This window comes from Pan troglodytes, chromosome 5 (assembly GCF_028858775.2).
Source record: "Pan troglodytes isolate AG18354 chromosome 5, NHGRI_mPanTro3-v2.0_pri, whole genome shotgun sequence".
Taxonomy (NCBI): Eukaryota; Metazoa; Chordata; class Mammalia; order Primates; family Hominidae; genus Pan; species Pan troglodytes.
In genome coordinates, this window is record NC_072403.2 from 9,078,293 (window position 1) to 9,098,514 (window position 20,222).

The 20,222-nt window shown below is 49.7% G+C and overlaps 1 protein-coding gene across 12 annotated transcripts in view; it reads left to right on the top strand.

The window, feature by feature from the left end:
• BPHL (biphenyl hydrolase like) overlaps window positions 1-20,222 on the top strand; it is a 35,526-nt gene that overhangs the window by 8,793 nt on the left and 6,511 nt on the right. For 8 of the 12 annotated variants that reach the window (XR_010157876.1, XR_010157878.1, XM_009450409.4 and 5 more), the window contains 3 exons: window positions 617-770; window positions 8,919-9,050; window positions 11,942-12,065. Coding sequence is in view for 6 of the 12 variants with exons in the window: in XM_009450409.4 (XP_009448684.1) it covers window positions 617-770; window positions 8,919-9,050; window positions 11,942-12,065 (410 nt within the window). In the remaining 6 variants the exon portion in view is untranslated. Of the gene's footprint in view, window positions 1-616; window positions 771-8,918; window positions 9,051-9,597; window positions 10,789-10,878; window positions 11,477-11,941; window positions 12,066-20,222 lie in introns of those variants that run through there. The other 4 variants (XR_008548400.2, XR_010157877.1, XR_010157879.1 and 1 more) reach the window with 3 other exon arrangements.

The window sequence follows — 20,222 nt, forward strand, 5'->3', positions numbered from 1 at the left end:
CTTTAATTTTCCAGTCATTCCATTCTTTTTTCTTGGCGGCCTCTCTAAGATGTAATCTTTGTCCATTTTCCCTGCCAAACGCATGTCCAGACCCTCTCTGATTCACCCGCGGATTCACACAACCTCCCCATGACGCTGTTCTCTGACAGCCTGGCTCTTGCCAGTTCTTCCCACAGTTGCTTTACCAGATACCCTGCTTCACTCCATCCAGCAGAGCTCAGGGTCCCCTCTCTGATCTACAGAACTGTTCTCAAGGTCCTTGCTCAGGCATGCATATGCACACACGTGCACACGCATACACACGTATGCTGTATTTGTCATATTTAAGTACTTGGTCTCCATTGATTCTAGTTCCTTGAGCTTTTTATCCAACCAGAAGATGTAGTTCCCTCCTAATTCAAACCCATACCATATGCTCAGGTTTTTGTGACAATTTCCACTAAAAGTAATTAAGAGAAAACATGATGTCATCAAACGGTGGACTCTAGGATTTTTCTTTTCTGACTAAGTGATACTCCAGCCTCACACCTGTATTGATTCTGATAATTAGTGATTCAGTTTCTTTTAACAGAGAGGAGCAATAACCCGTGCCGTGCATTTTGTCGTATGATCATAGGCGCTGAAGTTTAAGAAGGTTTCTCTGCTGGGGTGGAGTGATGGGGGCATAACCGCACTCATTGCTGCTGCAAAATATCCGTCTTACATCCACAAGATGGTGATCTGGGGTGCCAACGCCTACGTCACTGACGAAGACAGCATGATATATGAGGGTAGGTTCTGCGAAGGGGAGATGCCGGGACGGCAGATCCTTCCCCTCTCTCCGCATCTCATCTCTTATTGTGAGATATATTGACAAGTCACATCTCTCGTGCTTCTAGTTCTCAACTCTCAGGTAGGAAGAATAACGAGTTCTCAGAAAAGTAATGCAGTTTAACCAGTCTCAGTTTTAAAGCTTTCTGTTTCCAGGAGTGAAACTTCCATGGCTCAGGAAAAAGCTAAGTAAAATCACTATTTCCATTTGCTACTACTGATAATGAACTTCAGGGAAGGAGGGGGTGGTGTGAAGTGTTATGAATAACCTTATTTAAAATACTGTGAGGCCAGGCACAGTGGCTCATGCCTGTAATCCCAGCACTTTGGGAGCTCAAGGCAGAAGGATCGCTTGAGCCCAGGAGGTCGAGGCTGCAGTGAGCCATGATTGTGCCACTGCACTTTTGCCTGGGTGACAGGAGTGAGAGAGAGATGGGGGAGGAAAGAAAATAATGTTGAGTGTGGAAAAGAATCACTGGATTCAAATATGAAACCTTTTATTTTGATTAAAAGAATTTCTGTGCTATTTGCATGCTTTAAGGTTGTCCTTCAAGCCTGTCTTTGAGGTTTTTTTTTTTTTTTTTGAGTTTGAGTTTCACTCTTGTTGCCTGGGCTGGAGTGCAGTCGTGCGATCTCGGCTCACCACAACCTTTTCCTCCTGGATTCAAGCGATTCTCCTGCCTCACCCTCCCAAGTAGCTGGGATTACAGGCATGCGCCACCGTGCCTGGCTAATTTTGTATTTTTTAGTAAAGACGGGGTTTCTCCATGTTGGTCAGGCTGGTTTCGAATTCCCGACCTCAGGTGATCCACCTGCCTTGGCCTCCCAAAGTGCTGGGATTACCAGCGTGAGCCACCACGCCCAGCCTGAGGTCTTTACAGGCACTGGAGTAGGGGCCAGTGAACTGCAGCCTGTGCATTACACCTAGCCTGCCTCCCACTTTTGTGCAGCCCATGTACCAATCGAGGTGGCTAGTGCTGTGAGTCACAGAGACCAAGCTGGGGTGTCCCTTTACCACCCAGCATTGCTGCCCCAGACCTGCACTGGTGGTCACTACACAGGGGTGACTGTTAGCAATGAGCAGGCACCCAGCCATGGAATTTCAGTCAGCAACTCAGGAGTTGCTTAGCCTCCAGCAAGCTGCCCCATTGAGATGACCAGGCTCTTGGGAGGAAAGAAGGGTGCACCAGGATCTAGGGGTTGCTGGGACAAGAAGTGAAACTGACCTGCGTTACCCTACTACCCCCACCTGCCAGCCTGGCCCACCAGGACCCTCTTCCTCAGGCCGCTAGCTTTTTGTCCAAGTGTGATTCTAGTGGATCCCAGATGGCCTGCCCCAGACACTTAGGACTAGGTGGGTCAGGTGTTTTCTCTCCTCATGTGTAAGTATCTACATAATGTCTTTGATTTTGCTTCTTGGCCAGCAAAACCTAAAATATTTATTTACTCTCTGGCCCTTTACATAAAAGGTGTACAGATCTCTTCGCTAGAATATCACAAGTCTAGTCTTTTTCAGCTATTCGGCAATTCACGTGACTTTTAAGTAAGCTACTTAGTGGCAGCTTTCTGTTGTAGAATCGTAGTTCTTCACAGTCTTTCTGTTTTTTAAATGAATATGAAGCTCTTACGGCGAGTCTGATGTGGTTGCCAGTCCTGTCTGTGCTCCTGCTTGTCCTTATTTTGCTCCTGCCTGGTATCCATCTTGTGCAGAGTAAGCCATTCCGCTCTGTTAAGGGTCTGTCCCCTCCCGCGGCCTCTAGGACAGGCTGCCTTGAGTTCTTCCTCCCTCTCCCGTATCCTTAAATTCTCTCCACTGGGTCAGTCCTCTCAGCCTGCAAAAGTGGGCACAATTCTTCCTCCAGAAAGTTGCCACTCCTGCCTGTGGTTACTATCTTCCCATTCTTTATTCTTTCCCACAAACTTATGGAAAGAGCCACCTGCATTCCCTGCTTCTAGGGATCCTCCTCTCCTTCCTTCTCTAGTCCATTCTGCCCCATCTCCCTCTCTGGCCCATTCTAGCCCCCTCTACTGAAACTCTCCTCACTGACCCCTGCCCACTTGTTCTTTCCCATAATCACTATCTCAGTTCATGGCCTGCAGATGACCCAGCATCCAGGCAGAGTCCCAGATGCATCCCTCGAGGGCCCAGTCCTCCTCTGCCCTCTTCATTTGCCCACCTTGCCCTGTTCATTGAACTGTGATGCTTTCTGTTGTTACATAATACCCCTCCAGTTATCCTCACCTCTCTTCTTTCCCCCCATTCTCCTGGTTTAGGCCACTAGCTTCATATGGTAGTTTGTTCTCCATAGGAGAGTTTCCTTTGTAAGGCAAAAATCTGATCACTTAATTCCACTAGAGGACTTAAAATCCTTCACTAACCAGCAAAGTCCGCGCAGTTTGGCTGGCCCCTCCTGCCAGCCCCTCCCCGGACATTCTCCCATCTCCCCTTTCTCCTCATCCTTCCGGTGCCTCTCCCACGTGGGATAAATGGCCATTCCTGGAACAAGCTTCCCCCTCATGCCTCTTCGCCTTTGCAACTGCTGCTGTGCCAGCTTGCACCAGCCTTCCCCTCAGCCACATCCTCTGCCAGGGCATATTCACCCCTGACACAGCTCCTTGGGCCTCCGCATCTGGGATGGCGTCCCGGAGCCCTGAGACCTGGCGGTGCTCTCCCTCCTGGACCCCGCCACACCTTGCACGTGCCTGTGTCACGGCCCTTCAACCCCGGGCACTGTCAGCACTTACTCCCTTGCCTCGGTCACCGCAGTGGGAACTCCCTGTGTGCAGCTGCTCTGACTTTCCTTTCTTGATGAAAGCAAGAGTCTCTCAGTAGCGCAGCACTCTACTCTCTGACATCTCGCTACTTCCCCTCCTGGCCACTCTTTCTTTTTCATCCCCCATCCTCTCCTAACTTGTGTCAAGATGGCTGTGGCCCGCCAGTGCGCTGGAGACCAAGCCCCCACCACGCACCTCCTCTTGGCTCCTTGGTCATTCTGCAGCGTTTGAGAACATGCTCATGATGTGTGCGCCATTGGTCACACCCCTCTTCTTGAAGCTTTCTCTGTCTGGAAGTTCTTGCCACCGTGTTCTCCCGACTTCCCTCCTCTCCCAGGCTGTTCCCTGGCTGACACGTGCCTGCTCCCCCATGTGGGCCACAGTGTTGAGGTCCTCCAGGCGTCACCCTCAGTGCTCTGCTCCCCTCTTACCCTCACACCTGAGTAGCTTCACTCAGCTCTTTGCTCCACCTAACTCCCAAACCCCACATATTCGACTGTTGTTTTTTTTTAAGAGACAAATTCTCACTGGGCGTGGTGGCTCACACCTGTAATCCCAGCACTTTGGGAGGCTGAGGCAGGAGGATCACTTGAGCCCAGGAGTTCAAGACCAGCCTGGGCAACGTAGCAAGACCCCGTGTCTACAAAAAAATACAAAACTTAGTCAGGTGTGGTGGCATGTGCCTGTAGTCCCAGCCATTTGGGAGGCTGAGGTGGAGGATCACCTGAGCCGGGGAGGTTGAGGCTGCCGTGATCTGTGATTACACCACTGCACTGTAGCTTGGGTGACAGAGGCGAGACCCTGTCCCAACAACAGCAACAACAACAACCAAAGGAAAAAAACAGAAAGAAAAGAAAAAGACGATTCTCACTATGTTGCCTTATTCAACTTTTTATTCAATTTTCTTATCTGGTTGTCTCACACCTACTTTAAATTCAGTCTGTCTAATACTGAATTCACGATCTTCTCTCTAGGCCTGTCCCTTCTGCTAAATTTCTTGTCATTATAAATAATACTCTTTCTCCCTGAAAATAATATTTTAATTACTATTTATTGAGTGCCTGCCGTGAGCTAAAGTCTTTAACAACGTGATATCCATGTAAGGTCTCTGATACTCAGCCTGCTTGTCAAGTGAAAAACGGGGGCTCACAAAAGTGAGGAAACCTTCCAGACCACATTCCCCGCACTGCAGCCTGCAGCCCACTGCACCCTTCTGCTGGGCTCTGAGTGGCCCCATCTTGCCTTCCCCCTCTCTCCCTCCCACCAGGCTCCAGCCAGCCTCATTGGTCCCGTCTGGGCTGATTCTGTGCCTCTCCAACCGGTCCAGGTCCTTGCCTCCTACCAGTCTGCCTTCCATGATGCTCTGATAGCAATTCAGCAATATGTGAATCTCATGGTATCTTACTTTAAGCCTTCCAGGACTCCCCACAACTTTCCTGATAAAGTTCAGGCTCCTTCACTTTGCTCATGGAATGAGTGGCCCGGCCTCTGCCTCTCCAGGTCCCCTCCCCCCACTTTCCCCTCCCAACCACCAGTGTCCAGCCATCCGAGACCACCTGGGTCCCTGCAGCAGGTGGCGGGCTCCTGCCTCTTTGTGTGGGCCCTTCCCGCTCCCTCCCCACTCCTTCACTTGTTTGCTGACTTCTCTTCTCCCAGAATGGCCCAAGCATTCCATCTTCTAGGAAGCCCTCACCGCCGCCACCCCCTGTCCACTGCCCGTGTGAGCACACAGGCCACTCTGCTACAGATGGACGGCTGGTTCTTGTACCCGTCTCCTGGGGTGTAGGAGCAACAGTATCTCTCTAGGGTCTAAGTCCATGAGTGAAATTGCTGAGTGTTGTGGGCAGGTAGACTACATTACAAGTGACAGATTATTTTCCAGCAAAATAAGTTTACACTTCCACCAGCAATAGATGAGATTCTTAACTTTTAGCTCTTCAACAAAAACTTGAAATTCTCAGACTTCTTAATTCACTAGCCAATCAAATGGGTGTAAGATATTATCTTATTGGGGTCTTAATTTGCATTTCGTATTACTAATAAGATTGAAAATCTGTGTTTATCCACCATTTGAGTTTCTTCTGTATTATATCTATTCATGTATTTTTATTGGTGAAAAGTTTTTTGTTATGTAATAATTGATACACACAATACAGTATGTTTGGGTATACAGTATGAAATGTAACAACAAAACGACCCTGCCGCTGTCCACCCAACTCAGCACCAGAACAGTTTCAATGTTATCCCAGTGTTACTCTAATCCTAGTCAATAACCCCTTTTAGGGTAACTGTGTTGCAAGCATCTCTTCACAGGGGGTGGCTTTTGCCTTTTTCTTTATGGGCAGAACTACTTAATGTAAGGAAATGCCACAGTGTTTTGTTTTTCTTTCCTTTTTCTTTTTCTTTTCTTTCCTTTTTTTTTTTTTTTGAGACAGGGTCTCCACTGTTGCCCAGGCTGGAGTGCAGTGGCACCATCTCAGCTCACTGCAGCCTGCTTGCTCAACATCAAACTATCCTTCTGCCTCAGCCTCCCAAGTAGCTGGCACTACAGGCGTGTGCCACCGCACCTGGCTAATTTTTGTTTTTTTTTTTTTTTTGAGACGGAGTCTCGCTCTGTCGCCCAGGCTGCGCAGTGGCGTGATCTCGGCTCACTGCAAACTCCGCCTCCTGGGTTCACGCCATTCTCCTGCCTCAACCTCCCGAGTAGCTGGGACTACAGGCGCCTGCCACCACGCCCGGCTATTTTTTTGTATTTTTAGTAGAGACGGGGTTTCACCGTGTTATCCAGGATGGTCTCGATCTCCTGACCTCGTGATCCGCCTGCCTCGGCCTCCCAAAGTGCTGGGATTACAGGCGTGAACCACCGCGCCCGGCCAATTTTTGTATTTTTTGTAGAGACGGGGTTCCGCCTCATTGCCCAGGCTGGTCTCGAACTCCTGGACTTAAGTAATCCACCCACCTCAACCTTCCGAAGTGCTGGGATTACAGGTGTGAGCCACCATGCCGCCCGGCCTCACAATGTTTTATTTTCTCATTGGTTTGGCTGGTTTTGTGTGATTTTAGATCCACCAACATGTTTGCCCATTTGTTTACTCACCTGTTCTTTCTTCTCAAATGTTCCTTCTAAAAGCATTTATCTTCCTTCTTCCTGAAGTTATTTTTAGAAGTTATTTAAGGGCAGCCTGTTAATGGTCAACTCAGTTTTTACCAACAGGTGTCTTTTCTTTCACCCACCTTTTCTGCAAGTCTGTTTAGCTGAGTGTGGAAATGGAAGTGGAAAGTCATTGTCTCCCCCATTCTGCAGTCTTCTGCCTTCCATCCTTGCTGTTGAGAAGTTTCCTGTCCGTCTACGTGGTTCCTGCTTCGGAGTGATGTGTCTTAACTCTCTGGCTGTTTTTCAGATTTTCTCCTTACCTTTGATATATTGCTGTTTTAATATACTCTGTCCAAATGCAGATTTCATTTTACTTATCCTGTTCGGAATACATTGCGTTTTTGTTTATGGATTCTTCGATTCATTCTGAAAAACTCTCCCACCCATTATTTCTTCAAATAGGCATCTCGTTCATTCTCATTCTCTTCTTCTGAGACGAGCGGACTTTTGTAGACCTCGTCTTTCCATCTTCCTTATCTCTTCTGCATCTTCTTGTCTCTCTGCATGGTGTTCTGCATAATTTCTTAAGATTTGTCTTCCAATTTTCTAGTTTTTTTATTAACTTTATAAAAATCCTGTTTGTTTTGTGACCTTTGGTTAGGCGCTAATATTTACTCACTCTTAATCTGAAAATAAACAAAGCAGTGAGCATAAATCGAGAGCGCTTTCCTTCCGGGAAGATTTGCATTTGTTGCTCTTGGGAACCACAGGATCATACCAGGTTGGGGCCATTTTTAGCTCAGCTTAATCCAGGAGTCTCAGGTTGGGCCCCGGCCTGCCTGCGAACACTGCGTCTCCACCCAGAGCAGGCCTGCCTTTGGAGCTGGCTTACTTCCTTTGCTGTATTTTCAGGGTTCTCTTTCTCATGTGCAGACACACTCACACACACTCACACCCCGGTTTCCATTAACCACTGCAACTTCAGCAATGCCACAGAATTCTGTTTTGTGAAAGATCTAGTTATTCCCCTGCAAGAAGGCCTTTCAGAGGGTATGGTCTGCCATACAGCCAAAAGTAGAAGCATGTGCAGGGACGTTTTGCTAGCCATCTTCACACTGTCTTGCTTGCTTCTCTCTCCCTTACCCTCCGCCCCCAAACGTTTTCTTCTTCCTACATCTTCTCCCCACCTCTCAGGCTGTCTCCACACACCTCATTCAAGTCTTTTCATTCTTGTGCAGAACAGTTCATCTTCTTCAGCCTTTATCTTCAACTGACACGGGGCCTACCTCTGAATATTTAAGCCAGTCAGCAGAAGCAAAGGCAGGCACCAGGCACTGTCCTGTAATGGGGGATCCGCCCTCCTCAGAAGGCAGCTGTGATTGTAAATAGCAGTTTTTCCTCCATTTGGTGATTTGAATTCACTAAGCACACAGTGAGTGCCTGCCAGGTGCCTGACGTTGTCCAGGACTCTGTAGAGATTGTTGCTCATGTGAGTTCATGCCATTAGTGTTATATTTCTTCCATGTGTAACGTGTAGCTCTCAGGAAGCAATATTTAATATGCTCAAGAGCATTAGAATCTTTACTTATCACAGTGTATTTAAAGAAATATGGAAAAGATTGGCCTAAGGAATTGCATTTGTTGATTCATGTTAATGGTTGTTTTTAGCTATTCTTCCCTACTAGTGAATCATCTACAATACAGTTTGAAGTTTGGTACTTAGCCTTTTACACCCATATTTCTTCGGTAGCAGAAATTAGAATGAATAATTTGTGTGCGTTTTTCAATGTCCATACAAATGCAACGCAGAAAAAAACTCCTCTTTTGCAAACATTGTCGCTCTTCCTCAGGTGACCCTGTTAGGGTCATATTTTCTTTTATCTTGTATCTTTAAAAGAAAGCAGTAAGTGCAGCTCTAATTTCATCCACTTGGTAAGCATTGATTTGTGGGCCTGTATTGTGGGAGGCACTAGTGTAGGCCCTGGAGTACAGTGGGGAGCAAAGCAAAGTCCCTTACACTGCACACAGGTCCTAGTGGGAGGCAGGCACTCAGCCCTGGGTCCAGAAGGCTCCGCAAAGCAGCAACCAGGGCTAAGCCGAGCAGAGGGAGGGAGGGAGGCATTCCAGGCAGACGAGACAGTGAGCGCATGGGCTCAGAAGTGGCTCTTGCTCGGAATACTTAAAGACAATACTTTAGTATGAAATTAAACCTTTCTTCACCTACACTTCTGTTTTTCAGGCATCCGAGATGTTTCTAAATGGAGTGAGAGAACAAGAAAGCCTCTAGAAGCCCTCTATGGGTGTGACTACTTTGCCAGAACCTGTGAAAAGTGGGTGGATGGCATAAGACAGTTTAAACGTCTCCCAGATGGTAGGTTACTGGGCTTGAAGGGCTCTCTGCCTGTTATAGAGGGTGCTCGAGTTCCTCCCCAGTGTTCTGGAATTGCTCAGTGATTCATGAATCTGCCCATCGCCCTCACACGCTCATGTGTGAGCAGAACAGAGAATACGAGTTCTTGTGTACTGTGCCAGTTCTTGGGCAGTCAATCTGGCTTAACGGAGAGGTAGGACTGCGTGTCCAAAGGTTCACATTGTTGAGTCTTTAATAGCAGACTGTTCTTTTTTCCTTCTAATCCTTGGTGTGTGTGCGATGACAAAATAATTATCCAGAAGCCTTAAACTGTTTCTATTTTCTAATTCCAGAATGAGTAATTCGAAAATAAATAGGCCACAACGTGTACAATATTTTTTCCTTTTTACACATTTAGATGTGTCACCCCACGAGGACACTGTTAATCTTTAATCTCAACGGAATTAATATGAGGAAGAAAATATTCCGTTTTTTCCATCTTCAGAACTAAGTGATATGACTGTAACCATGAACAATGAACAAATATCTCCTATTCTTTTTTTTTTAGATGGAGTCTCACTCTGTCACCAGGCTGGAATGCAATGGCATGATCTCAGCTCACTGCAATCTCTGTCTCCTGGGTTCAAGCGATTGCTCTGCCTCAGCCTCCCAAGTAGCTGGGACCACAGGCGTGCACCACCACGCAGGCACATTTTTTTGTATTTTAGTAGAGACAGGGTTTCACCATGTTGGCCAGGATGGCCTTGATCTCCTGACCTCGTGATCCGCCCACCTTGGCCCTCCCAATTGCTGGGATTACAGGCCTGAGACACCGTGCCCAGCCTCCTATTCTTTATCTGAAAAATTAACAAGATTTCCAGTTAAAGTAAGAATTGACATCTTTAAGAGAAATTCTGAATTATAGTTTATTTTCATACAACTATTTATGTTTATAATCTCATTTTTTTTTAATTGCTGAGAAAATAGAGTAGCTAAGATCTAATCTTGGAGTGCACTGTTACAAAATGGTTGTGATTGAAGGACCAATTTGATCTATTAGGTAATCATTTCCTGCATGAATCATCTGCCAAAACTTTCACAATGAAAAGGACATTTGGAAATGTTACGCTTCTGGTTTGAGTTGAAAACAGCAAATATATCAAATGTATGCCTTATAATGTTTCTGTTCAGATGCAGCATCCACCCATGGAGACAGGCCCTGGAAATCTCTGCTCTTAAAACAAAAACATGCCATGAAACAATGTTTGAGACAGTTCTCCATTAAAGAGGGCACATTTGTAAAATGTAAACTTTGATGTTTTGTTGAAGAGAGTAGTGAAAAGACAGGAAGATTTAAAGGTGGAAATAGGGTTAAATCAGCAATTCAAAAATACGTTCATGATACAGAGGCTGTAGCAGTGTATAAACTGTCTCACAGCGAGACCCTTCATGATGTGTCCCCCTTCTGTGCTGACTCATTTGGTAGGAGCCCTTTTTTCCTACTGTCCTCTCAGGTTTATGGATGCTTGGCATAGTGTAGGGATTCATTGCATTGCACGGCTCTGGAGTGCGATGGGCCTGAGTGTGAGTTCTGCCTGTGCCCCCGGCTTGCTGTTAGAATGGATCTGGGCAGGTAACTTAGCTTCTTGAAGCTTTGGTTTCCTATCTGTGACCTCGAAAAGCTGTTGTTGCGGGGATTAAATGAGGTGTTACCTATTCAGCTTTGGTGCAGGATCAAAGACAGAGTGTCTAATGAAAGGTTGGTATTACTGTTATTACAAAAGTACTTAATGAACAAACATTTTTATATGCTGAATGAGTTAAAACATGTAACTACTGTGTTTAACAGATACGAAATTGTTTAAACAGTTGCTGGCACAAAGTGAGCACTCAGGCATATTGACTTTGATCATCACGTGATGATGCAGTTGGCCGGTGTGTGTCATCTCGGGACAGGAGAGGGAAGTGTCAGAGACCTGGAGGAGTATTTCCCTAGTCAACGGGCCCGCTTCTCACTTAGCAGGCAGCGACTTCCCACTGAAGAGGAGGGAAAGGCCTGGGGCCCGTGCCGGGCAGGGGAGCACTGCACCGTCGGGGCAGCTCCCAGCCTTCTCAGAGCTGCGGTGCCTTCCTCTTGACACGCACGGAGAGGGAATGGAGAAGGAAAGAGCCAGCTTAGGGATGCCGGGAACCGCAGACGCAACTCTCTTTTTAGCCCCACAACAGCCCCGGGGAACTGTGATTGTTCCTGTTTGTGGCTGAAGCTCCCAGTGGTTAAGGAGCCACCACAGCCTCACAGAGGCAGGAAACTGCAGTACAGGGACTAGGGCCCAGGCTGTCCATCATTGCCTCAGGAAAGTTCTCATAAATGGGGGTAAGTCCGTACAGTCTCTCCAAAGTATGTTAGTCAGGAGTGTCACAGACGCATCAGCGATAAGGAGAAGCTGCTTTGCCGTGCGCAAGTTGTATAATTAATTCCTTGTGAGGCTCACATGCTTTGAGGGCTGGCCGGGGCCCCTACACTCATCCGAAACGTGATTTCCAGGGAAAAGGTGTACAGGTGTCAAGCACCTACCACTGTTTTCACGGTGGGAACCGCCACTGTGGAATATAGTGGTGGGGTGTTTATTTGATTTTCCTACTATTTTACGCGAATTTAAATCAGGCTGCTTATTTACTAGTAGAACTCAGAAACAGGCAAGCAAACAAACAAGAAACAGAGAGAAACAGAAAAGGGAACCCAAAGAATGTTAGAGCTGGAAGGAATCCCAGGCATGGTCAAATCCAAAACGCAGTTTTTACGGATAGGGAAACTGAGGGCCAAGGAGGGGCAGGGCTCGCTGAGTTTCGCCTCCTCTGACCGCGTAGAATGGTTGCACTAAAGCAGATTCCTCGTGCTGTGTATCCGTCAGGTAACATCTGCCGGCACCTGCTGCCCCGGGTCCAGTGCCCCGCCTTGATTGTGCACGGTGAGAAGGATCCTCTGGTCCCGCGGTTTCATGCCGACTTCATTCATGAGCACGTGAAAGGTTCACGGTAAGTCCTGTCACCGCCTTCACACTCCCCCCCAGAGCCTCGGAGTCAATGGGCAAAGCTACTGGAAGGAAAATAACCAAGAGGAGTTGGAGTTTTAGAGTACACAGCCCCCCTTTTTGCCAATGCCAGTCAGTAGCACCGCTTTATTTAGGGTACCACGGAAGAGAGAAGCCCTGAACTGTGGGTGACTGATGACCAGAAGGAAAGGCGTGTTCAGATAGACAGCTCTTACTTTCATGAGTGGCAAACATGCTCATAGGTGCTAAGCCCTGTCACTTGGTAATAGTTTAGATTTATTTCCATCAGTATTAACTGAAACAGTTTCACACAATTTGGGAATTTTCAGTTTAGTTTTTTATCATTATAAAAGCACTGACCACCCAATTTAAAAAAATCTGTTAAACCAAATTTCTGATGTCTGCTGACAGCCAGCCCTACTCAGCACAGTTAATGGTAGTGTTCCCTGTCCCTAAAGCCCCCAGGCCAGCAGGGAAAGCAGGCACAGAAACAGCTCCACTGCTCCCTTATCACTCTGTTCTATGATGTATTTAACAACGGATTTCTCAGAGAATTTTTAAAGGAGGAAAAAAAGTGTCTTTTCTATAATAAAATACATTACCATAAGCCTTCATAATTCCTATATCCATAATGGATAATGCTATATCCATTTAGCATTTTTTAAGTTAACAGGCATCTCTTTATTCCACACATTCCTCCTATACCACTTCAACCATGAATCAAAAATACACATGAGCCTGTATAACAAATAATTCATTTGGTAAGAGCATAGGGTCAGTGAAGAGCAAAGGTGGGAGTTAGGCAGGATTATACTGCGGGTGGACAAAGAGGTTTAATGAAGGAGTTGTTTTTTTTTTGGAGTCGGAGTCTCACACTGTCACCTGGGCTGGAGTGCAGTGGCACGATCTCGGCTAACTGCAACCTCCGCCTCCCAGGTTCAAGCGATTCTCCCACCTCAGTCTCCCAAATAGGTGGGATTACAGGTGTGCACCACCACGTCCAGCTAATTTTTTGTATTTTTAGTAGAGACGGGTTTCACAATGTTAGCCAGGCTGGTCTCAAACTCCTGACCTCGTGATCCGCCTGCCTTGGCCTCCCAAAGTGCTGGGATTACAGGCATGAGCCACCACGCCCAGCTTGGAGTTTTCAAATTGATTTAGTAGGGGCTGGACACAGTGGCTCACACTTGTAATTGCAGCACTTTGGGAGGCTGAGGCAGGTGGTTCACTTGAGGCCAGGAGTTCAAGACCAGCCTAGCCAACATGGCGAAACCCCATCTGTACTAAAAATACAAAAATTAGCCAGGCATGGTGGCGGGCGACTGTAATCCCAGCTACTCAGGAGGCTGAGTCAGGAGAATCACTTGAACCCGGGAGGCGGAGGTTGCAGTGAGCCAAGATTATGCCACTACACTCCAGCCTGGGTGACAGAGTGAGACTCCGTCTCAGAAATAAATAAATAAATATAAATTTATTTAGTAGGGAATAAAAGGTATTTTCAAACTAGACTTTATAAAATTATAATACTAAGTTATGGTCATGGTACAAATTCTGATAGTATACTTTCTTATTAATCCTTGCAAAAGTTTTTTTTTTTTTGAGGCACAGTTTCACTCTTGTTGCCCAAGCTGAAGTGCAATGGCGCGATCTCGGCTCACTGCAACCTCTGCCTCCCGGGTTCAAGTGATTCTCCTGCCTCAGCCTCCTGAGTAGCTGGGATTACAGGCATGTGCCACCATGCCAAGCTAATTTTTGCATTTTTAGTAGAGATGGGGTTTCACTGTGTTAGCCAGGATGGTCTCGATCTCCTGACCTTGTGATCCACCCGCCTTGGCCTCCCAAAGTGCTGGGATTACAGGCATGAACCACCATGCCTGGCCTGCAAAAGTTTTTTATACAATCTCAGTTTTTGTGCTTTTGATTGTATACGTTTGCAGTGTACAAAGTGATATCTCCATATAGCACTTAATATTTTAAAAGGTATTTTATATATAATATCTAGTTATAGTTTATGACACATTTATGAAAAATATTATCCATTTTACAGATGAGAAGTCATGGCTGAGAGATGTTAAGCAATCTTTCAAGGTTGTATAGCTAGTAAATAATGAATCTCAGATTTTTCTCCTAATATGGTGCTTTTCCACCATAGCACAGCTGCCACTTATCTCTTAATATGTATGATGGTAACATGCCTAGAATAAGATACCAGGTGACCTGGTTAATTGTCTTCCACCTTCAGAAATGACAGGTTTTGCACAGTGACACACATAGTAAATGTGTTATGTGCCCTTAAAGAGCCAGGTTCAATTAAAGTCAGTCTACAAGAAAGTTTAATTTAGGAATTAAAGTTTAATTTAGGCCCATCTCCTAGCAACACAGTACATCAGTATAGGAGAAAAACACCCTTACAGGCTCACACCTGTAATCCCAGCACTTTGGGAGGCCGAGGTGGGCAGATCACTTGAGGTCAGGAGTTCAAGACCAGCCTGGCCATCATGGTGAAACCTCGTCTCTACTAGAAATACAAAAATTAGCCAGACATGGTGGTGGGCACCTGTAATCCCAGCTACTCAAGATGCTGAGGCAGAGAATCACTTGAACCTGGGAGGCAGAGGTTGCAGCGAGCCAAGATCACGCCACTGCACTCTAGCCTGGGCAACAAGAGCCGAAACCCTCTCTGAAAAACAAACAAACGAAAAAACACTTAAAGGCACAGACTATCTCTTCCCAGATTTTTACCAAGAAATACAGATTATGTGTGAAGCAAACACCAAACTGCCTTTCCTGCCTCAGAAGGAGGCTGAACAAAGGGTGGAGTTGCTCAGCAGATCTGCTTCCAGCTTATGTTAATTTGTCTCTTTCTCTCTTCTCTCTTTGTGGTAGAAGAAAAATAAGAATCGCTTATTTTTATTTTAAGCAAAGAGGCCTTAGAGCTCATTCAAGCTCAGTGATTTTAAAATGTGTTTTTAGTCGGTTGAAGCCCTTCCTCTAACAAGCACTTGTGCCGCAGTCTGAGATACGAAACACACTATGAGAGCTGCTCAGACGACAGCAGTGATGGGGAGCAGGCTTTGCCTTTCTGCCTCCTGTGTCCACATTTCCTCATATAAGTACAGCGGTCGTAATAGATTAGGACCTACTCATATGACTTCATTTCAAATCAATTACCTCTTTAAACACTCTACCCAAAGGAGGTCACACTCTGAGATGCTGGGGGTCAGGATCGAAGCATATCAATATGAGGGGTGCAATTCAGCCCATCACAGTGCTTCTGAGGAGGTGCTCAGATCTCAGGAACCAGAGGCCCGGTTCTGGGTTTCAGACTCGACTACAAATGATGAGTCCCTCGCCTCTCGCCTGCAGCCCCTCTCCATCCCTCAGCCCCTGCCTTTGCCTCCCTGGGTGTGTGCTCACCCCTTAGGCCAGGACTCAGGCGGCTCCTCAGTGAGGCTTCCTTGCCTCTGCATGCGCCTCCAGTTGCTCGCTCACCTATCTGAGGTCATGTGGCCCCTTATACCTTTTTTCTTCCTCTTTTTTTGTTTTTGAGACGGAGTCTCGCTGTTGCCCAGGCTGGAGTGCAGTGGCGCGATCTTGGCTCACTGCAAGCTCTGCCTCCTGGGTTCCTGCCATTCTCCTGCCTCGGCCTCCCGAGTAGCTGGGACTACAGGCGCCCACCACCATGCCCAGCTAATTTTTTGTATTTTTAGTGGAGACGGGGTTTCACGGCGTTAGCCAGGATGGTCTCAATCTCCTGACCTCGTGATGCACCCGCCTCGGCCTCCCAAAGTGCTGGGATTACAGGCATAAGCCACTGCACTTGGCCTTCTTCTTTTTTTTTTTTTTTTTTTAAGAGACAGGGCTTGCACTGTCATCCAGGCTGGAGTGCAGTGGTGTGATCACGGCTCATTGCAGCCTTGAACTCCTGGACTCAAGTGATCCTCCCACCTCAGCCTCCCAAGTAGCTCAGATATAGGCACGTACCACCACGCCTAGCTAATTTTTTGTGTATGTATTTTTTGTAGAGATAGGGCCTTGCCATGTTGTCCAGGCTGGTCTTGGACTCCTGGGCTCAAGCAGTCCTCCTGCCTTGGCCTCCCAAAGTGCCGGGATTACAGGTGTGAGCCACTGCACCCAGCCTCTTTATTCATATCTCTAACAGCTGCTAACGTGAATGCAATTCTTCCCATGTTGAACACTCCACCGCCTATCCCAGGAAGTGGTCTAGAGCATCTGAACATGCTCAGTGCATGTTGAAAGAGAGAGAGGGAGAGCGAGAGGTGCACAGAGGGCCATGTCTCTGTGGATGGGCTGGGGTCACCAGTGCAGGACCAGCCGCATGTTCTGAGCCCAGGCCTGAGGGCCAGACCCGGTGGGAAAGTCCACGTGGCACAGAGTTGGCATCTTAAGTTCGTGTCAACTAAAGGGGAGGGAGAGGGGTTAAGAGCACCAGCAGGGGACTCAGACCTCGGTTGGAGTGCTGGTTTGGGTTTGAATGCTGGTGTGGGTTGGAGTGCTGGTTTGGGTTGGAGTGCTGGTTTGGGTTTGAGTTCTGGTGTGGGTCGGAGTGCTGGTTTGGGTCGAGTGCTGGTTTGGGGTGGAGTGCTGGTGCGGGGTGGAGTGCTGGTTCGGGTTGGAGTGCTGGTTCGGGGTGGAGTGCTGGTTCGGGTGGAGTGCTGGTGCGGGGTGGAGTGCTGGTTCGGGTTGGAGTGCTGGTTCGGGTTGGAGTGCTGGTTCGGGGTGGAGTGCTGGTTCGGGTGGAGTGCCGGTGCGGGGTGGAGTGCCGGTTCGGGGTGGAGTGCCGGTTCGGGGTGGAGTGCCGGTTCCGGTTGGAGTGCCGGTTCGGGTGGAGTGCTGGTTCGGGGTGGAGTGCTGGTTCGGGTGGAGTGCTGGTTTGGGGTGGAGTGCTGGTTCGGGGTGGAGTGCTGGTTCGGGGTGGAGTGCTGGTTCGGGGTGGAGTGCTGGTTCGGGGTGGAGTGCTGGTTCGGGTCGGAGTGCTGGTTCGGGTCGGAGTGCTGGTTCGGGGTGGAGTGCTGGTTCGGGTCGGAGTGCTGGTTCGGGTGGAGTGCTGGTTCGGGGTGGAGTGCTGGTTTGGGTTTGAATGCTGGTTCGCGGTGGAGTGCTGGTTCGGGTGGAGTGCTGGTTCGGGGTGGAGTGCTGGTTCCAGTTGGAGTGCTGGTTCGGGGTGGAGTGCTGGTTCGGGGTGGAGTGCTGGTTCGGGGTGGAGTGCTGGTTCCGGTTGGAGTGCTGGTTCAGGTGGAGTGCTGGTTCGGGGTGGAGTGCTGGTTCGGGTGGAGTACTGGTTCCGGTTGGAGTGCTGGTTCGGGTGGAGTGCTGGTTCGGGGTGGAGTGCTGGTTCGGGTGGAGTGCTGGTTCGGGTGGAGTGCTGGTTCCTGTTGGAGTGCTGGTTCAGGTGGAGTGCTGGTTCGGGGTGGAGTGCTGGTTCGGGTGGAGTACTGGTTCCGGTTGGAGTGCTGGTTCGGGTGGAGTGCTGGTTCGGGTCGGAGTGCTGGTTCGGGGTGGAGTGCTGGTTTGGGTTTGAATGCTGGTTCGGGGTGGAGTGCTGGTTCGGGTGGAGTGCTGGTTCGGGTGGAGTGCTGGTTTGGGTTTGAATGCTGGTTCGGGGTGGAGTGCTGGTTCGGGGTGGAGTGCTGGTTCGGGGTGGAGTGCTGGTTTGGGTTTGAATGCTGGTTCGGGGTGGAGTGCTGGTACGTGTGGAGTGCTGGTTCGGGTGGAGTGCTGGTTCGGGGTGGAGTGCTGGTTTGGGTTTGAATGCTGGTTCGGGGTGGAGTGCTGGTTCGGGGTGGAGTGCTGGTTCTGGTTGGAGTGCTGATTCGGGGTGGAGTGCTGATTCGGGGTGGAGTGCTGGTTCGGGGTGGAGTGCTGGTTCCGGTTGGAGTGCTGGTTCGGGTGGAGTGCTGGTTCGGGTGGAGTGCTGGTTCGGGTGGAGTGCTGGTTCGGGGTGGAGTGCTGGTTCGGGGTGGAGTGCTGGTTCCGGTTGGAGTGCTGGTTCGGGTGGAGTGCTGGTTCGGGTGGAGTGCTGGTTCCGGTTGGAGTGCTGGTTCGGGTGGAGTGCTGGTTCGGGTGGAGTGCTGGTTCGGGGTGGAGTGCTGGTTCGGGTGGAGTGGTGGTTCTGGTTGGAGTGCTGGTTCGGGTGGAGTGCTGGTTCGGGTGGAGTGCTGGTTCGGGGTGGAGTGCTGGTTCGGGTGGAGTGCTGGTTCTGGTTGGAGTGCTGGTTCGGGTGGAGTGCTGGTTCGGGGTGGAGTGCTGGTTCCGGTGGAGTGCTGGTTCGGGTGGAGTGCTGGTTCGGGTGGAGTGCTGGTTCGGGTGGAGTGCTGGTTCGGGGTGGAGTGCTGGTTCGGGTCGGAGTGCTGGTTCGGGGTGGAGTGCTGGTTCCGGTTGGAGTGCTGGTTCGGGTGGAGTGCTGGTTCGGGTGGAGTGCTGGTTCCGGTTGGAGTGCTGGTTCGGGTGGAGTGCTGGTTCGGGTGGAGTGCTGGTTCCGGTTGGAGTGCTGGTTCGGGTGGAGTGCTGGTTCCGGTTGGAGTGCTGGTTCTGGTTGGAGTGCTGGTTTGGGGTGGAGTGCTGGTTCGGGTGGAGTGCTGGTTCGGGTGGAGTGCTGGTTCCGGTTGGAGTGCTGGTTCGGGTGGAGTGCTGGTTCGGGTGGAGTGCTGGTTCGGGTGGAGTGCTGGTTCCGGTTGGAGGGCTGGTTCGGGTGGAGTGCTGGTTCGGGTGGAGTGCTGGTTCCGGTCGGAGTGCTGGTTCGGGTGGAGTGCTGGTTCGGGTGGAGTGCTGCTTCCGGTTGGAGTGCTGGTTCGGGTGGAGTGCTGGTTCGGGTCAGAGTGCTGGTTCGGGGTGGAGTGCTGGTTCGGGCTGGAGTGCTGGTTCCGGTTGGAGTGCTGGTTCGGGTGGAGTGCTGGTTCCTGTTGGAGTGCTGGTTCGGGTGGAGTGCTGGTTCGGGTGGAGTGCTGGTTCGGGTCGGAGTGCTGGTTCGGGGTGGAGTGCTGGTTCGGGGTGGAGTGCTGGTTTGGGTTTGAATGCTGGTTCGGGGTGGAGTGCTGGTTCGGGTGGAGTGCTGGTTCGGGTGGAGTGCTGGTTCGGGGTGGAGTGCTGGTTCGGGGTGGAGTGCTGGTTCCGGTTGGAGTGCTGGTTCGGGTGGAGTGCTGGTTCCGGTGGAGTGCTGGTTCGGGTGGAGTGCTGGTTCGGGGTGGAGTGCTGGTTCGGGTGGAGTGCTGGTTCGGGTGGAGTGCTGGTTCCGGTTGGAGTGCTGGTTCGGGGTGGAGTGCTGGTTCGGGTGGAGTGCTGGTTCGGGGTGGAGTGCTGGTTCGGGTGGAGTGCTGGTTCGGGTGGAGTGCTGGTTCGGGTCGGAGTGCTGGTTCGGGGTGGAGTGCTGGTTCGGGGTGGAGTGCTGGTTTGGGTTTGAATGCTGGTTCGGGGTGGAGTGCTGGTTCGGGTGGAGTGCTGGTTCGGGTGGAGTGCTGGTTCGGGGTGGAGTGCTGGTTCGGGGTGGAGTGCTGGTTCCGGTTGGAGTGCTGGTTCGGGTGGAGTGCTGGTTCCGGTGGAGTGCTGGTTCGGGTGGAGTGCTGGTTCGGGGTGGAGTGCTGGTTCGGGTCGGAGTGCTGGTTCGGGTTGGAGTGCTGGTTCGGGGTGGAGTGCTGGTTCGGGTCAGAGTGCTGGTTCGGGTCAGAGTGCTGGTTTGGGTCGGAGTGCTGGTTTGGGGTGGAGTGCTGGTGTGGGTTGGAGTGCTGGTTCCAGTTGAGTGCTGATTTGGGTCGGATTGCTGGTTTGGGTCAGAGTGCTGGTTTGGGTCGGAGTGCTGGTTTGGGTCGGAGTGCTGGTTCGGGTTGGAGTGCTGGTTCCGGTTGGAGTGCTGGTTCCGGTTGGAGTGCTGGTGCTGGTTTGGGTCGGAGTGCTGGTTTGGGCGAGTGCTGGTTCGGGTTGGAGTGCTCCTTTGGTCACCATGTGCTGGATGTAATATTTCTGTACTACTGTTACCTCTTGTGTGAAATGAGCATGACAATACCTATCATCTCAAGATAGTTTTTGAGGAATGAATGAGGAGGTATTTGTACATTTGGACTTAAATGTAAGACTTAACACACCCAGCCTGGGCAACATGCTGAAACCTCGTCTCTACAAAAAG